Source organism: Oreochromis niloticus, linkage group LG22 (assembly GCF_001858045.2).
Source record: "Oreochromis niloticus isolate F11D_XX linkage group LG22, O_niloticus_UMD_NMBU, whole genome shotgun sequence".
NCBI classification, from domain to species: domain Eukaryota; kingdom Metazoa; phylum Chordata; class Actinopteri; order Cichliformes; family Cichlidae; genus Oreochromis; species Oreochromis niloticus.
The window spans coordinates 7,341,211-7,364,651 of NC_031985.2; the positions used below are offsets into that span (position 1 = coordinate 7,341,211).

Consider the following 23,441-nt stretch of genomic DNA (forward strand, 5'->3'; position numbering starts at 1 on the left):
TCCTGTCAGAGCCACTCCTACCCCGAACATCTGTCCCCCTGGAGTGGTGGAAGTCCCGTGCCACTGTCTGCCACTAGTGGCAACTTCAGTTCCATCAGAGCGGATCTTTTCAAAGGCAGGACAAATAATTACAGACAGGAGAAACTGTCTCAGCCCTGGAAAGGTTCGGGAGCTTATTTTCCTCAATGCCAATCTGTAAGGGACAATTCATTTTGAAGTGGACTAGTAATTTTGAACACATTTTCTATTTTCTATTGAAAGAAAAATAAATGTTCCCTTTAGAAATCTTAAATTTTTTGCTCTTTTTTTGCTCTATAAAATAGTTGTTTTCTTTTTCAATCACTCATCTTAGCAGTAGGATTTACATGAAAAGAGAAACAAATTAAGTTTGAGTGAAAATGTACATTTTTTGCACTCTCTGGGCAACTGACTCAGTGACTCAAATGACTCAAAAAAAACCTGATTCATTTTGGTGAGTGACTCATTCAAACAGTTCAATAAAAAGAATTGAATTTACCATCACTAGCGCATGTTAAACACAGCAAAGCGGCGGGCAGAGTTAAGAACTCTTCCTGCCTGCTTTAAGAAGAAACTCTGGGGAAATAAAAGAATAGTGACTGCCGTCTGCCCCTCTCTCCTTTAGTTGGTACTGGAGCGAAGAGGCAGACAGGATGGGCATGGAAGGTGCCGGTTTTTGCCCCTCTTTGGACTTTTAGTGGATTTTATTGTGGCTGAGGCCATTGGACTTTTTTAGCTGTATCATGTTTATGCTTTTAACTTTATGTTCTCCCTAGCCAGGAGTGTTTTAATTGCTTTTGTTTTTTGTGAAATAAATTATATTTTAGAAATTTTTAACTTTTATATTGTTCTATTGCCTCGGCTCCCCCACTGCTCTGTCCGCTATTGAAGGGTTTCCCTTATCAAAGTGACACCTGGTGTCCACTTATATACTGTTACAGTAACTATTTAACTTTTTTACTCTCGCTGTACTGTTACTGGAAACCCTTTTCATTCAGCACCTGTGTGATAAGGGTCTTCCTGTTTCATTCTTTCACAGTAAAAGTCCTCAATATTCATGTGAGTGTGGGTTGTTTTATCTTTTCTACTGTCCCTGACATACATCCTGACTGTTGTGCATAAAAATTTAGAAAGGTGTGGCGAGTATTAAAATAAAGGTTTATTTGTAATTGCCCGTTGTAACTGTCTTTTTTCTTTATAAAAATTCAAACTGAGAGTTAAAAACTGTCTAAATTCTTTTCTCTTTAATAAAATGATCAGCATTGCTGCTTTACCAGGTGTAACAATTAAGTTTAACATCCAGACATCCATGAAAACAGAATTTATTAAATTTAATGGAGTTAGAAGTTAGCAGGAAGTTAACTCGCTAGTTTTCACCTAAACATGATATACCATGTTCTGACTGAGAGATTTCTGAAAAAATTAAAATGTATGGCTCTGCTATCACTTCCAACAGCAGTGACTTTTGTAGGGTTACTGAAGTTGGACAAGCTGGTATATAAAGTAAAGATGGATCGGTCCGATACTGACGTAAATTACTGGATCGGATATCGGAGAGAAATAAAAAATGTAATCCGATCCATTAAATATCAAAAAAGCACCTCATAACCTTAGCACGTTGGAGCAGTGTGCTCACGTGATAGAGCAGCTGTGTGTATTTGTAGCCTCGCTACCAATCCGGCATTTCATCTCCGAGGAAGTTATCCCAGAGAGAGAGAAGTAAAGCAAGTGTGTAAGTTCATCTCTGAATGTTTGTAAAGCATTCCCACGTTAAGCTTAACAACCGATATATGGAGCAACTGCCTCTTCTCCCTCCCTCCCTCTCCTGCTGCGACTTCAATCGTGAAACTGATCAATGATCAGCTGTTTGGCTTTTCTGTCGCGAGTCCGTCTCTCTTGTTTGTTTTTGTCCCACTTCGCGTCAGAAAGAGGAAAACAGCGGCTGAACAACAGCAGCACGTTTAAGCTTGATAAGCTGTTGTTAGAATTTATTTAATATTACTTTCTAGACCAGGATCCTTTTCTATGCAGCTGACGGCTGTTAACTGTGCAGGGGCGGATCTAGCAAAGTTTAGCCAGGGGGGCCGATAGGGCATGAACAGGGAAAAGGGGGCACAAAGACATACTTTTCTTTCTTATTCTCATTTAAAATGTCTAGCTTTTAATAAATAATTATCCGAATCTTACACCCAAAGTTTTAATCTGATGTAAAATGTATAGAAGTCCATTACTGTATATAGTAACTGTTAAGTCTAATATACCCTAGTAAGCTATAGTACTTTTTCCTTTGGGAAGGTACCGTCTGTGCAGTCTGCAATTCTGTAGAAGAAAGATGTTGAATCTATTTAATTATTCTTGAAAAATAATTTATTTCTGTGCATTTTTTTTTTCACACTGCATCAAATTAAAGTTGAGTACGTCGATTAAGCATCATGAGGTGGAGGGTGGGTGGTTCCCTATTTTTTTTTTTTTTTTTTTTTTTTGCTGGGAGTTTTAGAACCCTATTAGTTAGGTTGCTTACTCTTTAAAATACCAGAATAGGGAGGATGGAGTAGGTAGGTTCAAGTTTATTAGATTGATCAGTATTGCTGAACTATGAAATATTTTGGGTGCAGTGTATTTTTTGCATACAGGTATAAAAGAACAGCTTTAGTGTTTTTTTTTAACTTGAGTATGAACTTATACAAAAAGCAGCAAGATATTAAAAAACAGTTTTATTGATTAAAAAGCACACTATATTGGATTCATATCGGTATCGGCAGATATCCAAATTTATGATATCGGTATCGGTATCGGACATAAAAAAGTGGTATCGTGCCATCTCTAATATAAAGAAGTGCTACGTGAGCGCTAGCAACACAGCTATGTTACCATAACAGAAACACAGTGAAGCTTTTTTCCACTCGATAAAAGTTAATGTGAGGGTTCCCGATGGTTAGGGACAAATGCAATCGCATGGCAGGATGCTGTAAACGGACGAAACGTCAGTCATGAGAACAACTGAGATAATCCATTCACAATACGAGATTAGTCATTAATATACTGCAACAACATGGGAATAGAGCAGTTGCGAGAGAATTCAACATTAATCAATCAATGGTACGGAAGTGGAGGAAGCAAGAAGAATGAGTTGAGTAAAGTCTGGCTTATCTGACTGTTTTGTTTCGCTTAATGGGCCTTATAATCCAGTGCGCCTTATGTATGAAAACAGACCCGTTCATCGACAGTGTGCCTTATAATATGGTGCACCTTGTGGTCCGAAAAATACAGTATCCCTTAAGTTATCTGAAGATCTTTATGGAGCATTAGTATAATTTCTCTAAATGTGTAACTTAAGGTAAACAACAAATGATAAATCAATGTAGAATTAATACATCCATTCATACATTTAAAGTAAGGAACAGGAAATATTCCAATATGAGACACATTTTTATTTGTTTATAAAGTACGTCTCTAAACTTCTCTTAAAAAAAAAATAGTTAAAAAAACCCCACACATTATGAAAAAATTCCTAATGATACATTTATTATGGTCATATAGCATCATCACTGGTTTTAAAAGGATTTTGAGACATAATATCTAACTTTATTAATAATAAAAAAAAAAATGTTATCAAGGCAGTTGGGAGCGATAAACAGAAGAAAGAAATAACTGTGTCTCCTGCTGTCATTGGTGAGATTTACAGTCAGTGATGTAAAAAAGTGTTTGCCCCTTTAGTGATTTATTTATTTTTTTTGTATGTTCACACTTAAATGTTTCAGATCAAACAAACTGAAATACTCAACAAAGATAACACAAGTAAACACAAAATGCCATTTCTAAATGAAGTTGTTTATCATTAAGGGGGAAAAAATCCAAACGTACATGGCCCTATGTGAAAAAGTGATTGCCCCCTAAACCTTATAACTGGTTGGGCCACCCTTAAGAGCAACAACTGGAATCAAGCATTTGTGATAACTTTCAATGAGTCTGCAGCGCTGTGGAGAAACGATCAGACACGATCAGCCTTTTTAAGGTTATGCCACAGAATCTCACAGAATAAGTCACAAACAAAGAGAGACAACACCATGCCGCATGTTTAAACAAGGAAAGTTTATTGATCAAAATTATTTATTAAACAAATAAACAACAATTTTTTACCCCAAAAAATACATGTTCAAAACAACACAACAGTGGCCCAATATCAGACAGAAATGTGAACTCCACTCTGTAGAGCTGGCAGTCATAATGAAGCAGTTCGTTTCAGTTCATTGTACAGGGTGGGCCATTTATATGGATACACCGTAATAAAATGGGAATGGTTGGTGATATTAAAGTTCTGTTTGTGGCACATTAGTATATGTGAGGGGGCAAACTCCTCAAGATGGGTGGTGACCATGGTGGCCATTTAGAAGTCGGCCATCTTGGATACAACTTTTGTTTTTCAATAGGAAGAGGGCCATGTGACACATCAAACTTATTGGTAATGTCACAAGAAAAACAATGGTGTGCTTGGTTTCAACGTAACTTTATTCTTTCATGAGTTATTTACAAGTTTCTGACCACTTATAAAATGTGTTCAATGTGCTGCCCATTGTGTTGGATTGTCAATGCAACCCTCTTCTCCCACTCTTCACACACTGATAGCAACACCGCAGGAGAAATGCCAGCACAGGCATCCAGTATCCGTAGTTTCAGGTGCTGCACATCTCGTATCTTCACACCATAGACAATTGCCTTCAGATGACCCCAAAGATAAAAGTCTAAGGGGGTCAGATCAGGAGACCTTGGGGGCCATTCAACTGGCCCACGACGACCAATCCACTTTCCAGGAAACTGTTCATCTAGGAATGCTCGGACCTGGCACCCATAATGTGGTGGTGCACCATCTTGCTGGAAAAACTCAGGGAACGTGCTAGCTTCAGTGCATAAAGAGGGAAACACATCATCATGTAGCAATTTCAAATATCCAGTGGCCTTGAGGTTTCCATTGATGAAGAATGGACCCACTATCGTTGTACCCCATATACCACACCAAACCATCACTTTTGTTGTTCCAACAGTCTTGGAGGGATCCGTCCAATGTGGGTTAGTGTCAGACCAATAGCGGTGGTTTTGTTTGTTAACTTCACCATTCACATAAAAGTTTGCCTCATCACTGAACAAAATCTTCTGCATGAACTGAGGGTCCTGTTCCAATTTTTGTTTTGCCCTTTCTGCAAATTCTGTGCGCCGATCTGGGTCATCCTCGTTGAGATGCTGCAGTAGCTGGAGTTTGTAAGGGTGCCATTTGTGAGTAGCTAATATCCGCCAAAGGGATGTTCGACTGATGCCACTCTCCAGTGACATGCGGCGAGTGCTACGCTGTGGGCTCTTGCTGAATGAAGCTAGGACAGCCACTGATGTCTCTTCATTAGTGACAGTTTTCTTGCGTCCACATTTTGGCAAATCCAACACTGAACCAGTTTCATGAAACTTACCAAGCAGTTTGCTAACTGTAGCATGGGAGATGGGTGGTCTCGTAGGGTGTCTTGCATTGAAATCTGCTGCAATGACCTGGTTACTGCGTTCACCAGATATCAACACAATTTCGATCCGCTCCTCACGTGTTAACCTCTTCAACATGTCAATGGCTGTGAACAAAGAGAAACTTGTAAATAACTCATGAAAGAATAAAGTTACGTTGAAACCAATCACACCATTGTTTTTCTTGTGACATTACCAATAAGTTTGATGTGTCACATGGCCCTCTTCCTATTGAAAAAACAAAAGTTGTATCCAAGATGGCCGACTTCTAAATGGCCACCATGGTCACCACCCATCTTGAGGAGTTTGCCCCCTCACATATACTAATGTGCCACAAACAGGACTTTAATATCACCAACCATTCCCATTTTATTACGGTGTATCCATATAAATGGCCCACCCTGTAGATTCAAGCAGCTCTTCATATTTTTGGCCACCAGATGTCATCAGACAGGACTGTGTTGAAAAGCTTCATTTGGCCATCACTAAGGAAAAGTCCTCTTTATATATACCCATAAAACAGTAGATTGTTTTCTCTCTTGTATCCTGTCTCTGACATACATGCTAAGTGATGAAAAGCAAGTCACATTCCCCTAATGATAATAATAATAATAATGATAATAATAATAATAATAATACTGTAACGGACTGGGTTACAAGTTATTTGACTGTTGTGTTATGAAAAGGGATATTTTACTGTTATTTTATCATTACATCAGAATCATATAATAAGCATTGTATTAAAGCATTTATTGAAGCTATTAACATTACATTAACGTTTGTATTACAGTGATTGTTATAACCTCATGTTAATCTTCTATTTACAGGTGTTGGTATAATCATATAATCTTTCATTGCAGGTGTAACCATGATCATCTTTATACATATTGCCGCTTGGTGCTTATTATGGAGTTGTGCTCATGTCAGTAAGGGTTAAAAGCTACAGTCAGCGGGATGTCTGGCTGATCTATTGAGTGAAGTGACGCAGAGCGTAGAAGGCCGCACATGCTTATAAGACACTTACATCATGTTATTTTATGATCCTTTATTTAGATATATCTTTTGTTAACCTTTAAGTAGTGTGTATTGGCAATAATTACTCATCAGTTCATTTATGTATCACCATCATTATTAAGTGTTACTTCATTAGAGAATTTCTTTAGGCTGTCGGCCTTATGTTACAACTTGTATTACAGGTATCGTCATAATCCCATATTAACATTTTCTATTACAGGTGCAGTGATAATTCTTTTCATATACATGCATTGTATTTTTGTGCTTGCTGAAGAGGGGGGCTCGGTCAACTAGTGGAGGGTCGGAAACTTTGTTCGGCGCGAGGACTGAACAATCTATTGTGTTAAGGATCTTGAGCTATAGAAAGAACACGCTTACAAAACACATATATCATGTTATTCATCATTATCCTTTATTCATTTACATTCTTTTATTAAGCTTTGAATAGTGGCATTTGATTAGAACATTTATTCAACATATTACATGTATGGTTTCAGTTAGGTTATTGCACACATGAAGAGTTGGCCTCTGTCCTTATAGACAGAGTGAATGCTGAGGTCAAGGCACACACGCACACACACAAGCAGTAGTTAAACTCATGTGTAGGGGAGAGTTCAAATATTTAAATAACAATCTGCAAAGCCTTGTAGCTGTTTGATTATGCTTGCAGGAGAGACTGTTTGCTCCAGGGGATAAGCAGAGGTAGAAGATTACTGGGAAGGATCTGGCCTCGGGAAGAAGAAGATGTTCTTTTAATGTGTTAAAAGTTGTCAACATTGATTGTATTGTACCTACTTTACGCATGAGAGGGCGTTCCAATACCCTGATTTTCATAAAAACTATTGTTGTGTGGTTTTCGGTGAGAGATCTGGTGCTGTCTGCGTACAGTGTCCCGTCTCCCACACGTGTGCATTAAAATCATCGTTTGACTTGATCCGGCCGGACCAGTGTTGTTATTTTGGTTTTCCTCCTGTATCCATCCCCAATATTTTGAACCCGTGACAGTTATCAGTGTTTAGTGTTCAGAATTCCCACTCAAGTTGGACCACACCGACACATGGTGATTTACTGAGTGTCCTTGAATGTGTAGTAGTCTAGAGGCCGTTTGGCCTGTCAATCAGATCAGCTACCAAGGACAGGGACTCTGAAGGAGAGCATGTGTGTGGTTGGCTGAGAGTGTTTGTGGGGCGGGTGTTAGAGAATGTTGTTGTGGGTGTGTGCAGAGAAAAGGGAGCGCTAGTTAGGGGTTTGTTTTGATTCTGGAGAGCGCGTTTTTTGCCTGTTGTTTTGGCGTTGGCTACCGCCCACAGTAGGCTGTGTTACTGTTCTTAATAAACACTGGTATCCGCAATACCGATCGTCTATGTCTTCTGTCGGAGGGACCTTACAATAATAATAATAATAAAAATTATTATTATTATTATTATTATTATGTGTTAGGCTGAGAATTACACTAAAGACTGAAGACTGAACTGAAAGTGAAACGTTTGGTTATCTGTTGGCAGGTAATCCACAAAGGTAACAACATAATGTCCAAAACGAATTATTGAATCATGGGGTGCCACATCCTCTCTACTACTTAAAACAGGACTTTTCTGTTCAGCACTTACCAGTCTTACTCTTTGCCTTTCCCATTTATTTAAGGATTAACTTTCTGAATTTACACCCTGAATTATTTTCCTGTGAAAGATTTATGTTACAATACTGCCACAAACTTCACACACGTAATAATCATCTTGCTTGTTAAATTTCTCCAGTCTGTTATGTCACAAATCCACGCTCCTGTGGAACTCTCTCAGGTCTGAACCACCTGACCTTTGAAATCACTGTTGCTATTTCCCCTTAACACATACGTGCACTGATGCCTCTACACCACAGAGTGCTCCTTTTATTTACACCTATTTCCTCATGTCAGTTGAGCTCTACTTTTCTGCATGGATTATCTATTATATTTCACTTTTCAGCCAAAACGTCCAGTTCAGATCCAGTGTCTATTACCTTGAAAGTGATGATGTCTTTAACAAACCTCCATGACTCCTGGAGGATCTGTTTCCTCATTCTAACTGAAAATGAGTTGCTTCAAATATGGACCACTGGCAATCAAGCTTCTAGCATTAATCATTCGTTATATCCTTATTCCCACTCACACAGACTTTGTCACTTCCCGATAGAGTCCTTTTTATTTATTTATTTATTTTGTCAGCTACATATAGAAACAATCAAGCCACTCATTTTCTTAACCTTTTATGAGAGGAGGTACACTGGTTTGATAAGCACTCTCATGACTATCTGCACTATCATGACTATATCTTTTGGGAAGGTGATCTTTTGTACAGTTTGCAAATGTTACTAAAAACATTCTTGGTTGAGAGAAAAAGTTCCAGACGTAACATAGATGTGGTTTTAACACATGAGATAAGAAACAACTCATCAAGACAGTTGACAAAGTAGCAAACTTTATGCACCAAATCAAGTGTTAAATCTTTTTACATGTTTTTTTTTTTTAACAGAAACCTGTCAAATTTCTCTCCCACAGTCTCTTTTTTAGGAAATACAAATTCATTTACAAAAGGAAAATAAAAAAGAAATCAACAAGTAAATGCAAAAATGTGTACTTATTTTTTTTTTTAAATAAATACAGTATCTTAATAGTTCCATAACAGAATTATGAAGGTCTGTTATGCAGCCTCAATGGGTTTCTTGTGATAGACTGTGCCAGTTTCAGGAATTTATTAATAAGTTACTTCTCTCCAAAATATCTAACTGCTGTTCAGTTAATTGTGTTAACTTTTTATTTGCCACTGACATGTCACAGATTTTGCCTAAGCATACAATTTTCTCAGTTACTTTGAAATTTACTTTCAAATATTTATCAGTTTTCAGAGTTTTTAAGAAATTTTTCAGCAACAGCCAGAATTGTTTTGAGGGTTTGATGCAATCTGACACCTGACTCTACAGTGACACCTACTGGCCTCTGTTATCATTATCATATCTTGATGATGTTCCATGTAACATGAATTTTACTCTAAATAGAATTAAAGATTATAAATAGAATTTATAATGTTTTAACTTTACTTCACTCACTATGTAACTGTATTACACTCATTATCTGGGAGTAGATGTCCAGTTTGATCTTCACACTGTTAAACAAAGCTATTCCATGTCAGTGGGTTTTATTTTCAAAAGCATGTTTGTCTGATGGACAATGGATGGACCTCAGTGTCTCTTTATGTTAGAAAACCCAACAATTCTCAGCTTTTTTTTTTAACTAAACAATGGTCAACAGAAAACAGCAGTGTGTGTGTGTGATTCATAAAGAAATAGACGCATAGCACCTGTTGCTACGTTTGTAATACCATTAAAAAGGAATTATTTAAATGAGAATATAACTCCATGAAGGAAACAGTTTCAACTTTAAAATTTCTATTTAATAGCAGTGTTGAAAGAAAAAACTTTAAAAAATTAATTAAATGTAAGTATTTTACCTCATTTTATTTTATTACTTTTTGTTGTTGCTGTTATTATAAGCCACGTCTCCAGTCATGAAAAATATAATGAAAGAAACCAATGTGATGAAGGAGGTGGTTACTTATTGACCTTACTGCTGAATAAATGAATAACCAAAATGGTGCAAGTAAATTATTTATAGACAGAACAGTTAAAATATAGTGAAACATGAAAACTGTTTGACTTGAATGACTGATCAATCCTTTGGATTATAACACAAAAAGAGAAAAATGGTTTTCCACAAAAAGTAAAGTTCACATAAACAAACTATTTAAAAAGCACCTTTTATGTGTTTGTTTAACTGGAGATTTGAACACTGTTTTCTGGGTCCTGCGTTTATACATGTGGATCTTGTTTCAGTTTCTCCAACAGTTCAGCAGTGTTGCCAGGCACTGTTATTTCCAAAGAAGAAAAATCACTGGTATTCTTTATAAAATACATAAACTGTATATCAGAGTAAAACAAGTTGTACTTACAAGGTGAACTTGAGTTTCTGCCTGAAATAAAAAGAAAAGAAATTATTTCAGGCATTTGTTCTGCATCACAATCAAAGTTTCTGTCATATATATTCAAAAATAAAAGTGTCTAATATAAACAATACCAAAATAATAATAAAATTGAACCTTGTACAGCTGGTGCTGGTTCATCGATAAACTCAGCTCCTTTGATTCTCTGACCTTTCCTCTTTTTGTAACCAGCAAATCCAACAACTGCAAAAAGGATGAGAAGAACTGGAACAACCACTGCAGCAATGATGGAGATCATCCTGTCAGAGGGATTCTCTGCTCAGTAAAAACAGACAAACAAAATCAAATCTGCAGATGAAGCAGGTTAGAATAAACATATTTACGAGTAATATTAAAATAAAGTAATATTTAAAATATCCTGGAAGAGTAGTTGTAAAACAGCTAACTGATCATTTGGTCTGTTTTGAGTGTTTTGAATCTATCTGATAGATTTCAGTTTGTTTGGATAAATGAAGAGTAATTTGTCACATATTTGATACAAATCTATTACTTAAACTGACAGCATATCTTAAAAACATAGAAGCTTGCATTTGGCTGTAAAAATCTTCTAACCAGATATCTGGTCTGGATGACTTCGCTGAAAAATCTCTGACTTAATTTTGAACAGGATATATCCTTCAGTGTTCATATTAAATTAATATGTAGTGTGTGCAATATTGCTAAAATGAGAAACATCTTTCTGAGTGATCCTAAAAAACTAGTTCATAGATTAAATACTTCTCGGCCAGATTACTGTCATTCATTATTATCAATTTCCCCTAAATATTTCCTAAAAAGCTTTAAAAAGCTACAGCGAGAATACTGACAAAGATGAGAAAGAGAAACAATATTTCTCTCATAATATACTCTCTATAGTATTTACAAGTAGAATGGGAGACAGAGCCTTCAGCTTTCAGGCCCCTCTTCTGTGGAACCAGCTCCCAGTTTGGATTCAGGAGACAGACACTATCTCTGCTTTTGATAAAGCTTATAGTCAAGGTGACTTTCTATACCTTCTTTAGTTATGCTGCTATAGTTTCAGATTGTTTCAGGACGTCATGTGATACACTGTGATGCACTGAGCATTTCCTCTTTACTCTTAACTCCCCACGTCTTTACATTTCACTGTAACATGTCATCACATCGTTCTCCTTTTTCTACCTTAGTCTGTGATATATCTTTTTCATGCTCTCTTTTTCTCTTCTTGTCTCTTTCCCTCACCCCAAACCAGTTGAGGCAGATAGCTGCCCGTCTCTAAGCCTGTTAAAATGTAGTTTTTCCTTCCTACTGTCATCAAGTGTTGCTTATAGACAGTAGTTTGATTGCTGGGTTTTCTTCAGAATGCTGCAGGGTCTTTAACTAAAGTATAAAGCACCTTGAGGTGACTTTTATTCTGATTTGGCGCTATGCAAATTAACCTGATTTGAAACTTTTGCAAAAATGGGTTTCTTAATAATAATAACAGTAACAGTTTATATTTACAATGAAAGAGAAAATGATTGTAATATACAATAATTAAAAAAATTAAGACATTCATTTTCCCCACAGTGACAGCTGTTCCTCCTGGGATTAAATATAGGACAAAAAGGTCAAGCATTATATTCGAGACAGCAAACAAAATGTTTCTCTCACCTACGACAGGTATTATTTTTCCACAGTTGGTTCTGATCACTTTTTTATCCAGTTTGGTGATGATGTCATTGCCGTCAGAGAGCTGAAACACACACTCGTATCTGCTCCAGTCTTCAGGTCTGACTGATGAAACATTCAGATCAACACTCATCTGGAAGGTCTCATCATTGTTGGGAAGGATCTCTCCAGGATCCACACCATCATGAATCTCCTCTCCATCTTTCCTCCAGAACATCACGGCTCTTTGAGGGTAGAAACCTGTAGCGTGGCAGCTGACTGGAGAGGACGAAGACTTCTGGAGGAGAGACACTGAGGGAAGAACTGGAGAGAAAGAAAGAGAAGAAAATATCAAAAAGATAAAAAGAAGGGTTTCATTTTTCCAAATCTGACAATGTTATAGCATCTTGATAACATCTAATAAATAATTGCAGACATTTATTTGACAAAAAATAACACATTAGAGCATCATCAGTCAAAACACTGTCAAACATACAAGACAAAAATGTATCTGGGAAAATTAAACAATAAATAGAAAAGAAAAAACAGTGTGATTGCTGATGCATGTCGTTTGAAAATTCTAATTGTGCCTGAAAATTTTTCTGATCAAACGTTAAATTGAGAGTGTTGATAAAATCTTACAGATGTACAGGAGATCCAGCCCAGTTTCAGTTACTTTCTAAATCATTAAATATGAAATCAGCTTAAACTTTTCTGCCATTTTCTTTTAAAAGAGACCTGTATTATTAGAAAACGATGCAACATAAAATAAACACCACAGCATCCATGAAGCTACATCTGGTTACGTGACTGTACCTGTTCTCTGCAGGGAACGTTTCCCACTTTCCAAAGACATCTTCAGCCACTTTGGACAAGTCGTACTGAGGAACTCGACGGTGTATTTTATTCTATTTTCATCAGTGTCCCATCTCTGTTTGGTAATGACAGCCTCTGGTTTCAGTGCGATCCACCTTAATGTCTTCATATCAAATTCAAGAAAGTCTTCTCCGTTGTAAGCATACCGTAAAAAGTTGATCATCTCTCCAGTGCTTTCATCCCATTCACAGCCACTTATACTCTGTAAAATGTGGATGCCTGAGAGACAGAAAGAAAACAAAGACTGCAGTGAACTGCATTAATGTTGTTCAATGCATGAGGCACTGCTATTCTCCAAGATTTGAGTATTAATAGTTGAATAATTTAATCAATTGAAAAACGAACATTGCAGATTTATATTAACGTCTGGTTATTTGTGTTTAAAACAAAAAGGTTTAGAAGGACAAGATAAAGAAAATGATTCAGCAGAGGAGTCATAGAAGAATGGTTGATGATGATGGTTTTAAGGTCTCAAATAAAAAACAGGCCAACAAAATTAAAACTTGAAATCTTTCATGATTAACAAAAAACTTTTTGTTATAAAGTTTTGTTTTGCTTTGGTATATCTAATGTTTTATAATGATGTGACATGAGGCATAACAGGAAATACTTTACCTCCAGGTTGGTTAAATTGCTGCTGTAAACCAAAAATCCAGGCTCGGAATAAGTTTGGCAGAGTCACAAAACACTGTACAGTCAAAGACTTCAGCTGCTGAGGGTTGTCATCTAATATTTTCTTTACCCAGTCCTGTCTTGGTTCTAGTATTTTGTTCCTGCTGTCACAGTAACCCGCCTGAATGCCATCAACCACCATTTCACTCAAAAACTCTGATATGTTTGGGACTCCTGACGATCCAGTGGCCACATGCTTCAGTGAGTGTTTCACTGTGAGACAAACAATATTTATTTATAGTTAGAAACGTGCAAACAATGTCAGCAGCCAAGCAGAGGTGTTGTCCACTTTGTGTTTTCTAAGTGAGGACATAAAAAGTATTCATATTTAGGTTGATCATTTGAAATTCAGTTGTTACTTTAAGAGTATTTCATGGATTAAATAAAGACAAAATCAGTGGTCAAAGCTGTCATCTTAGTTCAGTTCAGCTCATTTTTATTTCAAACATGTGCATTCGCAATCATTACAAAATATAATTCCATTCTTTTGTTTGAAAAGGAGTAGGCAGAAGTATACACTTATTAGTCCCTACCCCCTCAAATTTTACCTCTCATTGATTTAATTTTCTTTTAGCCTTAAATTAAACAAACAACATATAAAGTAAAAGTAAAGCAAAGACAAAACAAACAAACAAATAAAACAAATAAACAAGCCCCACCACAATATAGCTACTTTCATATAAATAAGGACTGAGTGGGAATGTTTATCTAGTGATATGATGACAGCTAGTGTTCTAGTATATCTAGATAACGAGTGTCAAATTTAATATGGTCAAGTGAAAACAAAAACTGCTGTTTCTTCTCATTAAAGAGATGCAGTGTCAGTTTTGTGACTGACAGACCAAATTAGCATGATGATGCACTTGCGAGTCTTAAAGTTGTCTACCAGAAGTGCGCTACTGTGTATACACAGATGCAGTTAGTTTATCTGAATGATTACATAAAAGAACCGCTCATAGTAGTGGCTTAAATATTTACCAGATGAGGCCACGTGGCCAAACGAAATTAATACAGTGTAAGCGACAGTTTTACATGTTGTTCTCACTGAAAACGGAGTGGCAGGTAAGATGAATGAAAGAAGAAGAATGATGGTAAAGAAAAATCAGTATGTTTTTTTATACAGGTAAACTCATTTGTTAGAAATGTGTGAGGACTTATCCAGAGGAGAGCGGTATTATTACATTACATTGTATTATTGCTATTTGTTATTACTTTTCCACTGTTAAATATAAATAGTATATGTGTAACAGCTGTACTATAGAAGAACACAAGACATCAGATCTCTGTGTTAATAAAGACAATGTCTAATGTGTAAAAATGTGGAGGGAGGGGGGGTTAGGCTACGGAACTTATTAAAGTCTATTTTACATATTTTAAGATTCAGACATTAAAATGAAACACTAACACAGTCACGTTATCAGCTCGTTATCAGCTCGCAGGCATCTGGTAGGACCAGAGCTTGAAGGAGAAGGAGGGAGAAAAAAAAGAAAAAGAATTGTTAATTAACGTCTGATAAATTGGTTTTGATCCTGAATCGGTTTGATCCTGTTTTGTATCATTATTATTCCACAAAGTGAATATTAAAATGTACTTCATTGGGATCACGGTAATTATCGACGCTTACTTATTAAATTAAAACGAAAGTAAACACAGTGCTCAAGGTCAGGTGACCTGCTGTCACAGCTTCAAAATTTTAGTTTTTCTTACCTGCAAATAAATCACGGCAGAAGAAAAACAGCAAAAATAACTTCATGTCCTCGTTATCCTGAAAGCAGCATTGGTAACCTCGAATCTGGTGGACGCTGCTTGTGAAAGCCTGACAGAGTACAAGGTTCAGATTCCTGCTCTCTCCTTCTATGTTTCATGTCCACCGATATGGGATTAATAACCTGCCATAAATTGAAACTGGAAGAAGAAGCTTTGATGATTTAAATAAGTCTAATTCCTGTTATAAAAATAAGTCTTGTAATATGCTAGAAATTTTATTGTCTCTGTATGAACATTAGGAAACCAGAGTTCGGGAGACTGTTAGGATATCTATTATGTATTATTCCTGTCAATGTAACATTTGGTGCAGTATTGTCAGCCTGCAGACACGAGTGATCCAGTGAAAAGTCACAATACAAACCGTTGATTCAGGCCAGAATCAAATTCCCCTCACTGACACAGCTATTTGTCCATTTGTGCTACTTAATTGTATATGACGTTAATTTAAAAAAAAAAAAGAATACATATTACATATACATATACATAATACATATACATACACTTCATATCTCCGTAACGGAAAAAATAGGATCGTGAAAGACCCCGATTCCCTCCCGTTTTCATGCCAATTTGGCTGTGCTAAAATAAGTTCATATTTGCCTGATGATATTCTTTTTTTTTTTTTATAATATTTTAGACTTACCCCAGGTCCTTAAATTCGACTAAAATGTCTAAGCTACACAAAAGCGACACATTTGATTCTAAGGACAAAAAATGTCAGTTAATGCCTTCCTTTATATTATGACTTTATTCTGCACTACCTGCTTTCAATTTTTATGTTCGTCCACCAGATGACGCTACTTGTTTTTATTATTCATAGCAGCTTGCACAATTTTTCACTGCAAGGGTATCTTGCTACTGAAGTGTGTGTGTGTACATGTTTAAACATCTTTGTGAGGACAGAAAATTGGCATGCTACTATACTCGTGGGGACCAACAGTCACTTATGGGGACAAAATGCCTGTTCCCACGAATTTGAAGGCATTTCTGAGGCTCAAAATGTGGTTGGGTGTCAAGTTTACAATTAGGTTATGATTAGGTTTAGGCTGAGGGTTAGGATTAGGATTTGGCGTTCATATTTAATGGTTAGGGTTAGGGTAAGCGTCTAAGGAAAGCATTATGTGAATGAGATGTCCTCACTAAGGTATGAAAACGAGTGTGTGTTTGTTTGATGTCTAACTTATTTTCTCTTAGAAGACCATTCTTTGCATTATAAAACTAGTTCAATGATAATAAATTATGCTAACCTTTCAGAGCTGCAAAAGTTATCCCGGCAGCAAGAACTAAAGTAAAACTAGACTCTACAGCATAGAACGGATTCTGGAAATGATCCTGCACTCTGAGAGAGAAAACTGCTCTCCAGCCTCCTCTGAGGACTCCTTCATGTCAGCCTCAGAGGTAGAAAGAAACCAGTTGGATTCTAGTTCTGGCACATCTGAAGATGGATGAAGGAGTGACAGGATGGACTTGTCCATCTCCACATTTTGGTGTCCCACACAAAACTGTGCTATGTCCTTGCACCCAGAGGTTTAGTCCTGGGTATGCCACTATGCCATGAGTGAAGTCCAGCTTTGCAGATCCCTCTCATCAGTAAATGTAAAAAAAAAAAAAAAAAAAAAGTAAGGGCAGTGTGATTTTTTTTTTTTGAAACAAGGGTCAAATGCATTAGCATTTTAAGGCTTAAAGAAAAACAGGCAATGAGACAAACTTATGGGACAGAGTGCTCTTTGAGATGCTATGAAAGGGATCACTTATTTTGAGTTTAGCTGTTGTTTATTTAGTCAACAGATGGATCATCTTCCTTTAAGACCAAAGATTTGTATGACCCGAGTATCAGGAACATTAACACCAACATATGCAAGGTTGTTGGTTATGACTTGTACACAGTAGCTGGCAGTGGAATGGATACTGTCCATAAAGACCTGGAACAATAATAAGGGCAATTTTTCCTTCTTTTTATAGCATGAGCATTGTTTATATAGTAAATATTTAGGGTTTGGAGCAGGATTGACCTGTTCTTTGTTTAACCATCCACAACTGTGCAGGTTCTGCATATCTGGTCTCTCTCAGGTGTCCAAGGGATGAACAGCTGTTAACGAGAGAGTGACTATGGATAAATTGAAGATTTTACAGAACTACAACAACAACAAAAACATTTCCAACACACTGAAAGCACACACACACACACACACACAAAAACAGATTAAAAACAATAACAAAAATAAATAAATAAGAAGAGATTTATGAAACACTATTGATGGAGTCAGTCTGATATGAATTAGTTTCATCAATTTGGGAGTGCTGTTGGTAAATTGTCCATCTCTGGTCATTAAACAGAGACCTTGAAATAACCATAGGATGCTTTAAAATAATAATAATAAAAAATTAAAATCAATACACACGTTAACTTGTAGCCATAGTAGTTCAACAGCTATTGCAGTGATATATTCAAGTCTCTCACTGTTTTGCAATTTTCAGGTAGAAGCTGCAGTCTGTAAGTGTCTGAGTGAAGCCAGCACAAAGTGATTTACAGCAGTCAAGGTGAGACAGACAGAAATTATAAAGATGTCTTTTTTTTTAAATGAAACATGAAAGCAACATTTATTTTGACAACAAACCAAGCTTATTTTCAATTTTGAGACCAATGATTAAAACAGCTGGGACTGATGAAGTAAACATCTATAACTGTTTGTCATCTCCATATCATTGGTGAGATATACTGTATTTTGAATGATCTTGCTGATAGCAGTGCACCAGGTTCCTGTTTTACAGGTAAGATCATAATACATGTAGAGCACATTCTGTAATATCAGCTAGAATTTATATTGATGCAGGAGAAAGTGTTTAGAATTATTTAGTAAAAGCAGATTCAGGTTTAACTTTTTCGAAAACAACTGAATACTCACACGCCGGACAGAAATACCAGAAATTAAAGAACTGTTATCAATAAAAAATAATGAAATGATCAACAATCTTCTCTGCTCGTTACTTGTGTAGGTGACGGTGTGTATATTTGTCTATAGGGTGCTGTGTTTGTTGACGGGGTCTCTGGATTCAGTCCCTCTGAGAGTCCATAGATGTCGCCCGGAGCTGTAAAGTCCAAAACACACTGTTACTCACACTGCTGTTAGAGTTGCTTTTATATGCAACACAATTAATACAGAGTAAATAAGAAAAATAGTTTACTTACTTTGTTCCCTTTTTCTTTCTGGAAATAGAAAGGGAAGAAATATTTCAGAATGCCAGAGAAATTCTGTTTTGCAGTTTGTATCAGATTATTAGCTCAGCTCATCTGAATATCTCACCTCTCTTCTTTTTGCAAACACAAAATCCAATGATGATGAAAACAACAGAAACAACCACAGCAGGAATGATCATCATGTGCAAGGACCTTTCTGCTCAGTCAAAACAAACAAACCAGATAAAATGTGTATAAGAAGCAGGTTAGAGTAGAAGTACATCCATCCATCCTGTAGCATTATTCTAGTTCTAATATAAATCCCATAATGGTGAGGGGAAGTAAATAATCTCTCAGACTCATATACCATGACATATTTCAGTTCAGCAGAGCGGACACACTAAAATTATGTGGCTGACTTTTAACACCTATTATGTTCCCTGATTGAAAGCCCAAAAATAAATAACCAATGGTTTTATGGATTAGAGACACTGTTGAATTTTGAAATTTATTTAGATTCAGCTTGAGGCCCAAACAAAAACAGGATAAAACATTCAAACACCACAATAACAAGAATCCAGAGTACAAGCAAACAAAACGAATCAAATGATTTTCCCTCACCTTTTGTAATGTTTTCAACCCAGTTGGTTCTGATCAATGTTTTAGTCAGGCTGGTGATGATGTTGTCTTCACCATCAGAGAGCTGAAACACACACTCGTATCTTCTCCAGTCTTCAGGTGTGACGGATGAAACATTCAGATCAACACTCATCTGGAAGGTCTCATCATTGTTGGGGAGGATCTCTCCAGGATCCACACCCTCATGAAGCTCCTCTCCATCTTTCCTCCAGAACATCAGACCTCTGTCAGGATAAAAACCTGTAGCCTGGCAGCTGACTGGAGAGGAGGGAGTCTTCTGGAGGAGAGACACTGAGGGAAGAACTGGGGCTGGGGGGGGGGGCATGGAGAATATGGAATAACATGGGAAAGTAAAAACAGAAAAGGAAAGAGGAATAAAGGTGGAGGTATTGAATCGGGACATATGAAGAAAATATCTGCCCGAAATCAGTCTCATAAAAATAAAATTTAAAGTGTATCAGGTCATGTGATTCTACCTGATTTCTGTAAGGGGCTTTTTGCACTGTCCACATACATCTTCAGCCACTCTGGACAAATCTGAGTGAGGAAGTTTTCATTGTGTTTAGTTCGAACTCTGTCAGCATCCCATTCCTGTTTAATAATGTCAGCCTCTGGTTTCAGTGCGATCCATGTCAGTGTCTCCAGATTGAATTCAAGAAAGTCTTCTCCGTTATAACCAAAGTGTACTAAGCCAGTCACCTCACCAGTGTTTTCATCATGTTCACAGCCGCCTATCCTCTGTACAACATGGACACCTGAAGAGACAGACAGAAAACAGCGATCATAAAGAGCTGTTATATATTGCACCTTGTGTTAAGCACTGCTATTTTCAAAGGTTTGAGTTGTGCTCATAATTCAAGTCCAATAATTAGATGATCATCATCATTTTTATTAGCACGAACTAACTGCACTCAAAAAAATGGTTGTTACATGTACAAGATTCAAACTTGTAATTTGAACTAAATAATTTCATGTTTCTATGGTGAACGTAATTAAATCATGTAGCATCTGCATGAAATTCAGCAGCTTAATTTGTTCTTGTTGAGATGACGTCATACAATCTAGTAAGAGATGTTCGTTGCCTGGACTCACGACATTCCCATGATCACATTAGATGTCAAACTGCAGGAAAATCGCTGGAGTTTTAAGAGGCAGACAACTACACCCACACCACGTGTATGCTATCACTATTTAATGTGGTTTAACCTGTCAAGGACAAAAACGTGCAGAAACTTCTGCATCAACCCTTGTAATCATAGCTTTCCTAGTTTTGCTAAGCCTGGATTGAGAGCTTGGTGGTGTGATGGTTAGTACTGTTGCCTCACAGTAAGAAATCCACAATCTGGCTGGTTTGCAGTGTGTAAATAGAGTTAGGTTAATTGGTGATTCTAAATTACCCATGAATGTAAGTGCAAATGGTTGTTTGTCTCTATGAAATCATCAACCCCCATATTGGTTCATTAAGCAAGACTAGCAGTAATTGCCTTGATTAACAAAATAGTTGTTCAAACAACAAGATTTCATTGTGTTTTCCTAAAGTTTTTAACTTGTGTAGAATGAATTAAAACAAATTTCACTCTACATACTTAAATCAATCACTTCAAGTTAATGCAAGTATACTACGTTGATCCAACGTAATCTGATTACATTAAACCACCAAATGCCAAATGTGTTGGTTTGACATGGTCAAAATGGGTTATTGTACTTGGTTAAATCACGTGGAAAAAGGTGCCATGATTAAATTGTGTTCATCCAACAACAGATTTTTTTGAGTGTGGAACACTGCAGCTTTTAAAGGTAGGCCTGATGTGAAGATAACAGGACCACAAGAAAACGATAAAGGAGGAAAAAAACACAGAAACCGATTGATCGCATCAGTCATGTGACAGATGTCTTGATTATAGCAACAGCTTTAAAAAGCTGAAAAAGTGTTAAAGTACAATGCTTCAAGGCAAACTCTAAATTGAAAATTTGTAATTTTAGGAGCACAGAATGTAAAATGTAGCTTTTCACATCAGTCTGTTTTGTTTAGATATATCCCATGATTTAAAATGATCTGAGGTTCACCTTCACTTTTGGTGAATTGCTTCAAATTAGAAATCATGTTTTTGAAGAAGTTTGGCTGTTCCTTGAAACACATGTGATTGTACCACTCCTTGTGCTGAGGACTGGTTTGTAATATTTTCTTCGCCCAGTCCTGTTTTGGTTTTAATGTCATGTTGTTGCTGTCACAGTAACCCGCCTGGATGCCGTTAAACACCACTACACCCATAAACTCTGGGATGTTTGGGACTCCAGATGATCCAGTGACAAAATACTTCAGTGAATGTTTCACTGTGGAGCAAACAATATTTATAATGTTAGTGAATTAAGAAAATAAACATTAGCATAATACACTCAGTATGATTAAGGTAACATATATACACAAACGTTACAGTAACAGTGACATGAGTCTAGCATACTTTTATTGTCATTAAAAATAAAAGTCACTGATCTGGTTTGAGGGTGTTCCTTACAGCAAACCTAAAAGTTATCAAGAAAAACCGGCATCTATCTACTGGGAAACAAAATCTGTGTGTGTGTGTGTGTGTGTGTGTGTGTGTGTGTGTGTGTGTGTGTGTGTGTGTGTGTGCGTGTCTTAAATCATCCTAAATCTCCAGTACTAATAAGAGAATTCTGTCCTGTTTCATATTCTTATTATTCCAGAAACTGTGTTCTAAACTTCAATTAAAAATGTCAAAAGCGCTTTAAAGTACAATCAAATCAAAAGCTGCTCAAGGTCAGGTTCCTGCTGTTAGAGATAAAAGATTTTTCTTACCTGCAAATAAACTACGACAGAAGATAAGCAGCAAACACAGCTTCATCGTTTCTCTATCTTTAAGGTCATAACTAATATTCCTTTTATTTACAGAAATGTGAATCAACAAGTCGTCGTCCACCGACAGTGACTAACCAGTGTTCCTCCCCCTGTTCCTCCAGTTTCTCCAGTTAGCACGCTTGTAACCATGGAGACACTTAACTCTGCAGTTCTTACACACAAAACCTTTTTTTATATGCAGTAAAAATAAGAAAACATAGAAAGTCTTATGAAACTATGCAAACTACTGAATGATTTAACATTGCGTTGTTTCAAAGTTTTCATCAGTGTTGCCTAAAAAAATAACCAGCAGCTCCTGCAGGTTGAACTTGCTGAGTTGCCACAGGAAGTAATGTTGAATATTATTTTTGTTTGTGGTATATCAGCCCATATATGATCTCTGAATAGTCATGTTAAGCAGACTGGACAACAGCGACGCCTTGTGGCAAAGACCCAGAAGGTTCATTCTGTTAATCAGAAAATAGCTTTTTCAGTGGGAGAAACTTTTCGTAACTCATTCAAGTGACTTCCTCAGCCTTACCTGGATGATGCACCAAGACTTGTGGCAAAGAGTTTAATTACGGTAACATGAGCAGCTGCCTGCCATTCATCTACAGCCAGTTTCTGTAAATTGAGACTATTTAAAGCACATCCTCTCTCTACCCTTATTGTCAGGAATTATTGTCCATGATACAATTAAAAGAAAATCGGAATGAATGAAGATTTTTTTTTAAAGTAGAGCCACAAAAGTAGCTTTTAGATGATATAGTGTAAGTAATTTTTTGTCAGGACACCGCACATCTCTTTCAAAATGAAACAGCACCAAAACACGTAACCAATCTGATTCCTTTCACCAAAAGACCAACACAAATATATAGCGTACAGCCTGAGAATGTAGATTCACAAACAAAAAAAGAGTTTCAACAATCTCTAGAAAAAATAAATAGATAGTAAATAAACTGAAAGACAAAATCAATATCCCTTTTTTGACAGTTTTATTTTTATTTCATTAAATTTTTGTTTTCCTTCTTTTTTAAGCCATGTTTTTAGGCTGTGGAAGTCTGTTTTACATATTTTAAGATTCAGACATTAAAATGAAACACTGTCGCAGTCACATTATCATTTGCATTTCGTCTGATATATAATCCTAGGCAAAGCAAACGACTCTCAAGCTCACAGGCCTCTGGTAGCCCCTTGAAAATAAATCACGGCAGAAGAAAAACAGCAAAAATAACTTAATTTCCTCGTTATCTTGAAAACAGCATTGGTAACC

The 23,441-nt window shown here is 36.6% G+C and overlaps 1 protein-coding gene across 1 annotated transcript; it reads right to left on the bottom strand.

Moving 5' to 3' along the window:
- Positions 1 to 12,286: 12,286 nt before the first annotated feature.
- LOC109196371 (major histocompatibility complex class I-related gene protein-like) lies at positions 12,287 to 22,273 on the bottom strand. Its single transcript, XM_025902450.1, has 6 exons — positions 22,130 to 22,273; positions 21,379 to 21,645; positions 19,788 to 20,066; positions 19,366 to 19,614; positions 12,996 to 13,002; positions 12,287 to 12,503 (listed from the first exon to the last, which is right to left on the bottom strand). The coding sequence occupies exons 1-6, from the start codon at positions 22,173 to 22,175 to the stop codon at positions 12,383 to 12,385; spliced, it is 969 nt and encodes a 322-aa protein (XP_025758235.1). The 5' UTR covers positions 22,176 to 22,273; the 3' UTR covers positions 12,287 to 12,382.
- Positions 22,274 to 23,441: the final 1,168 nt, after the last annotated feature.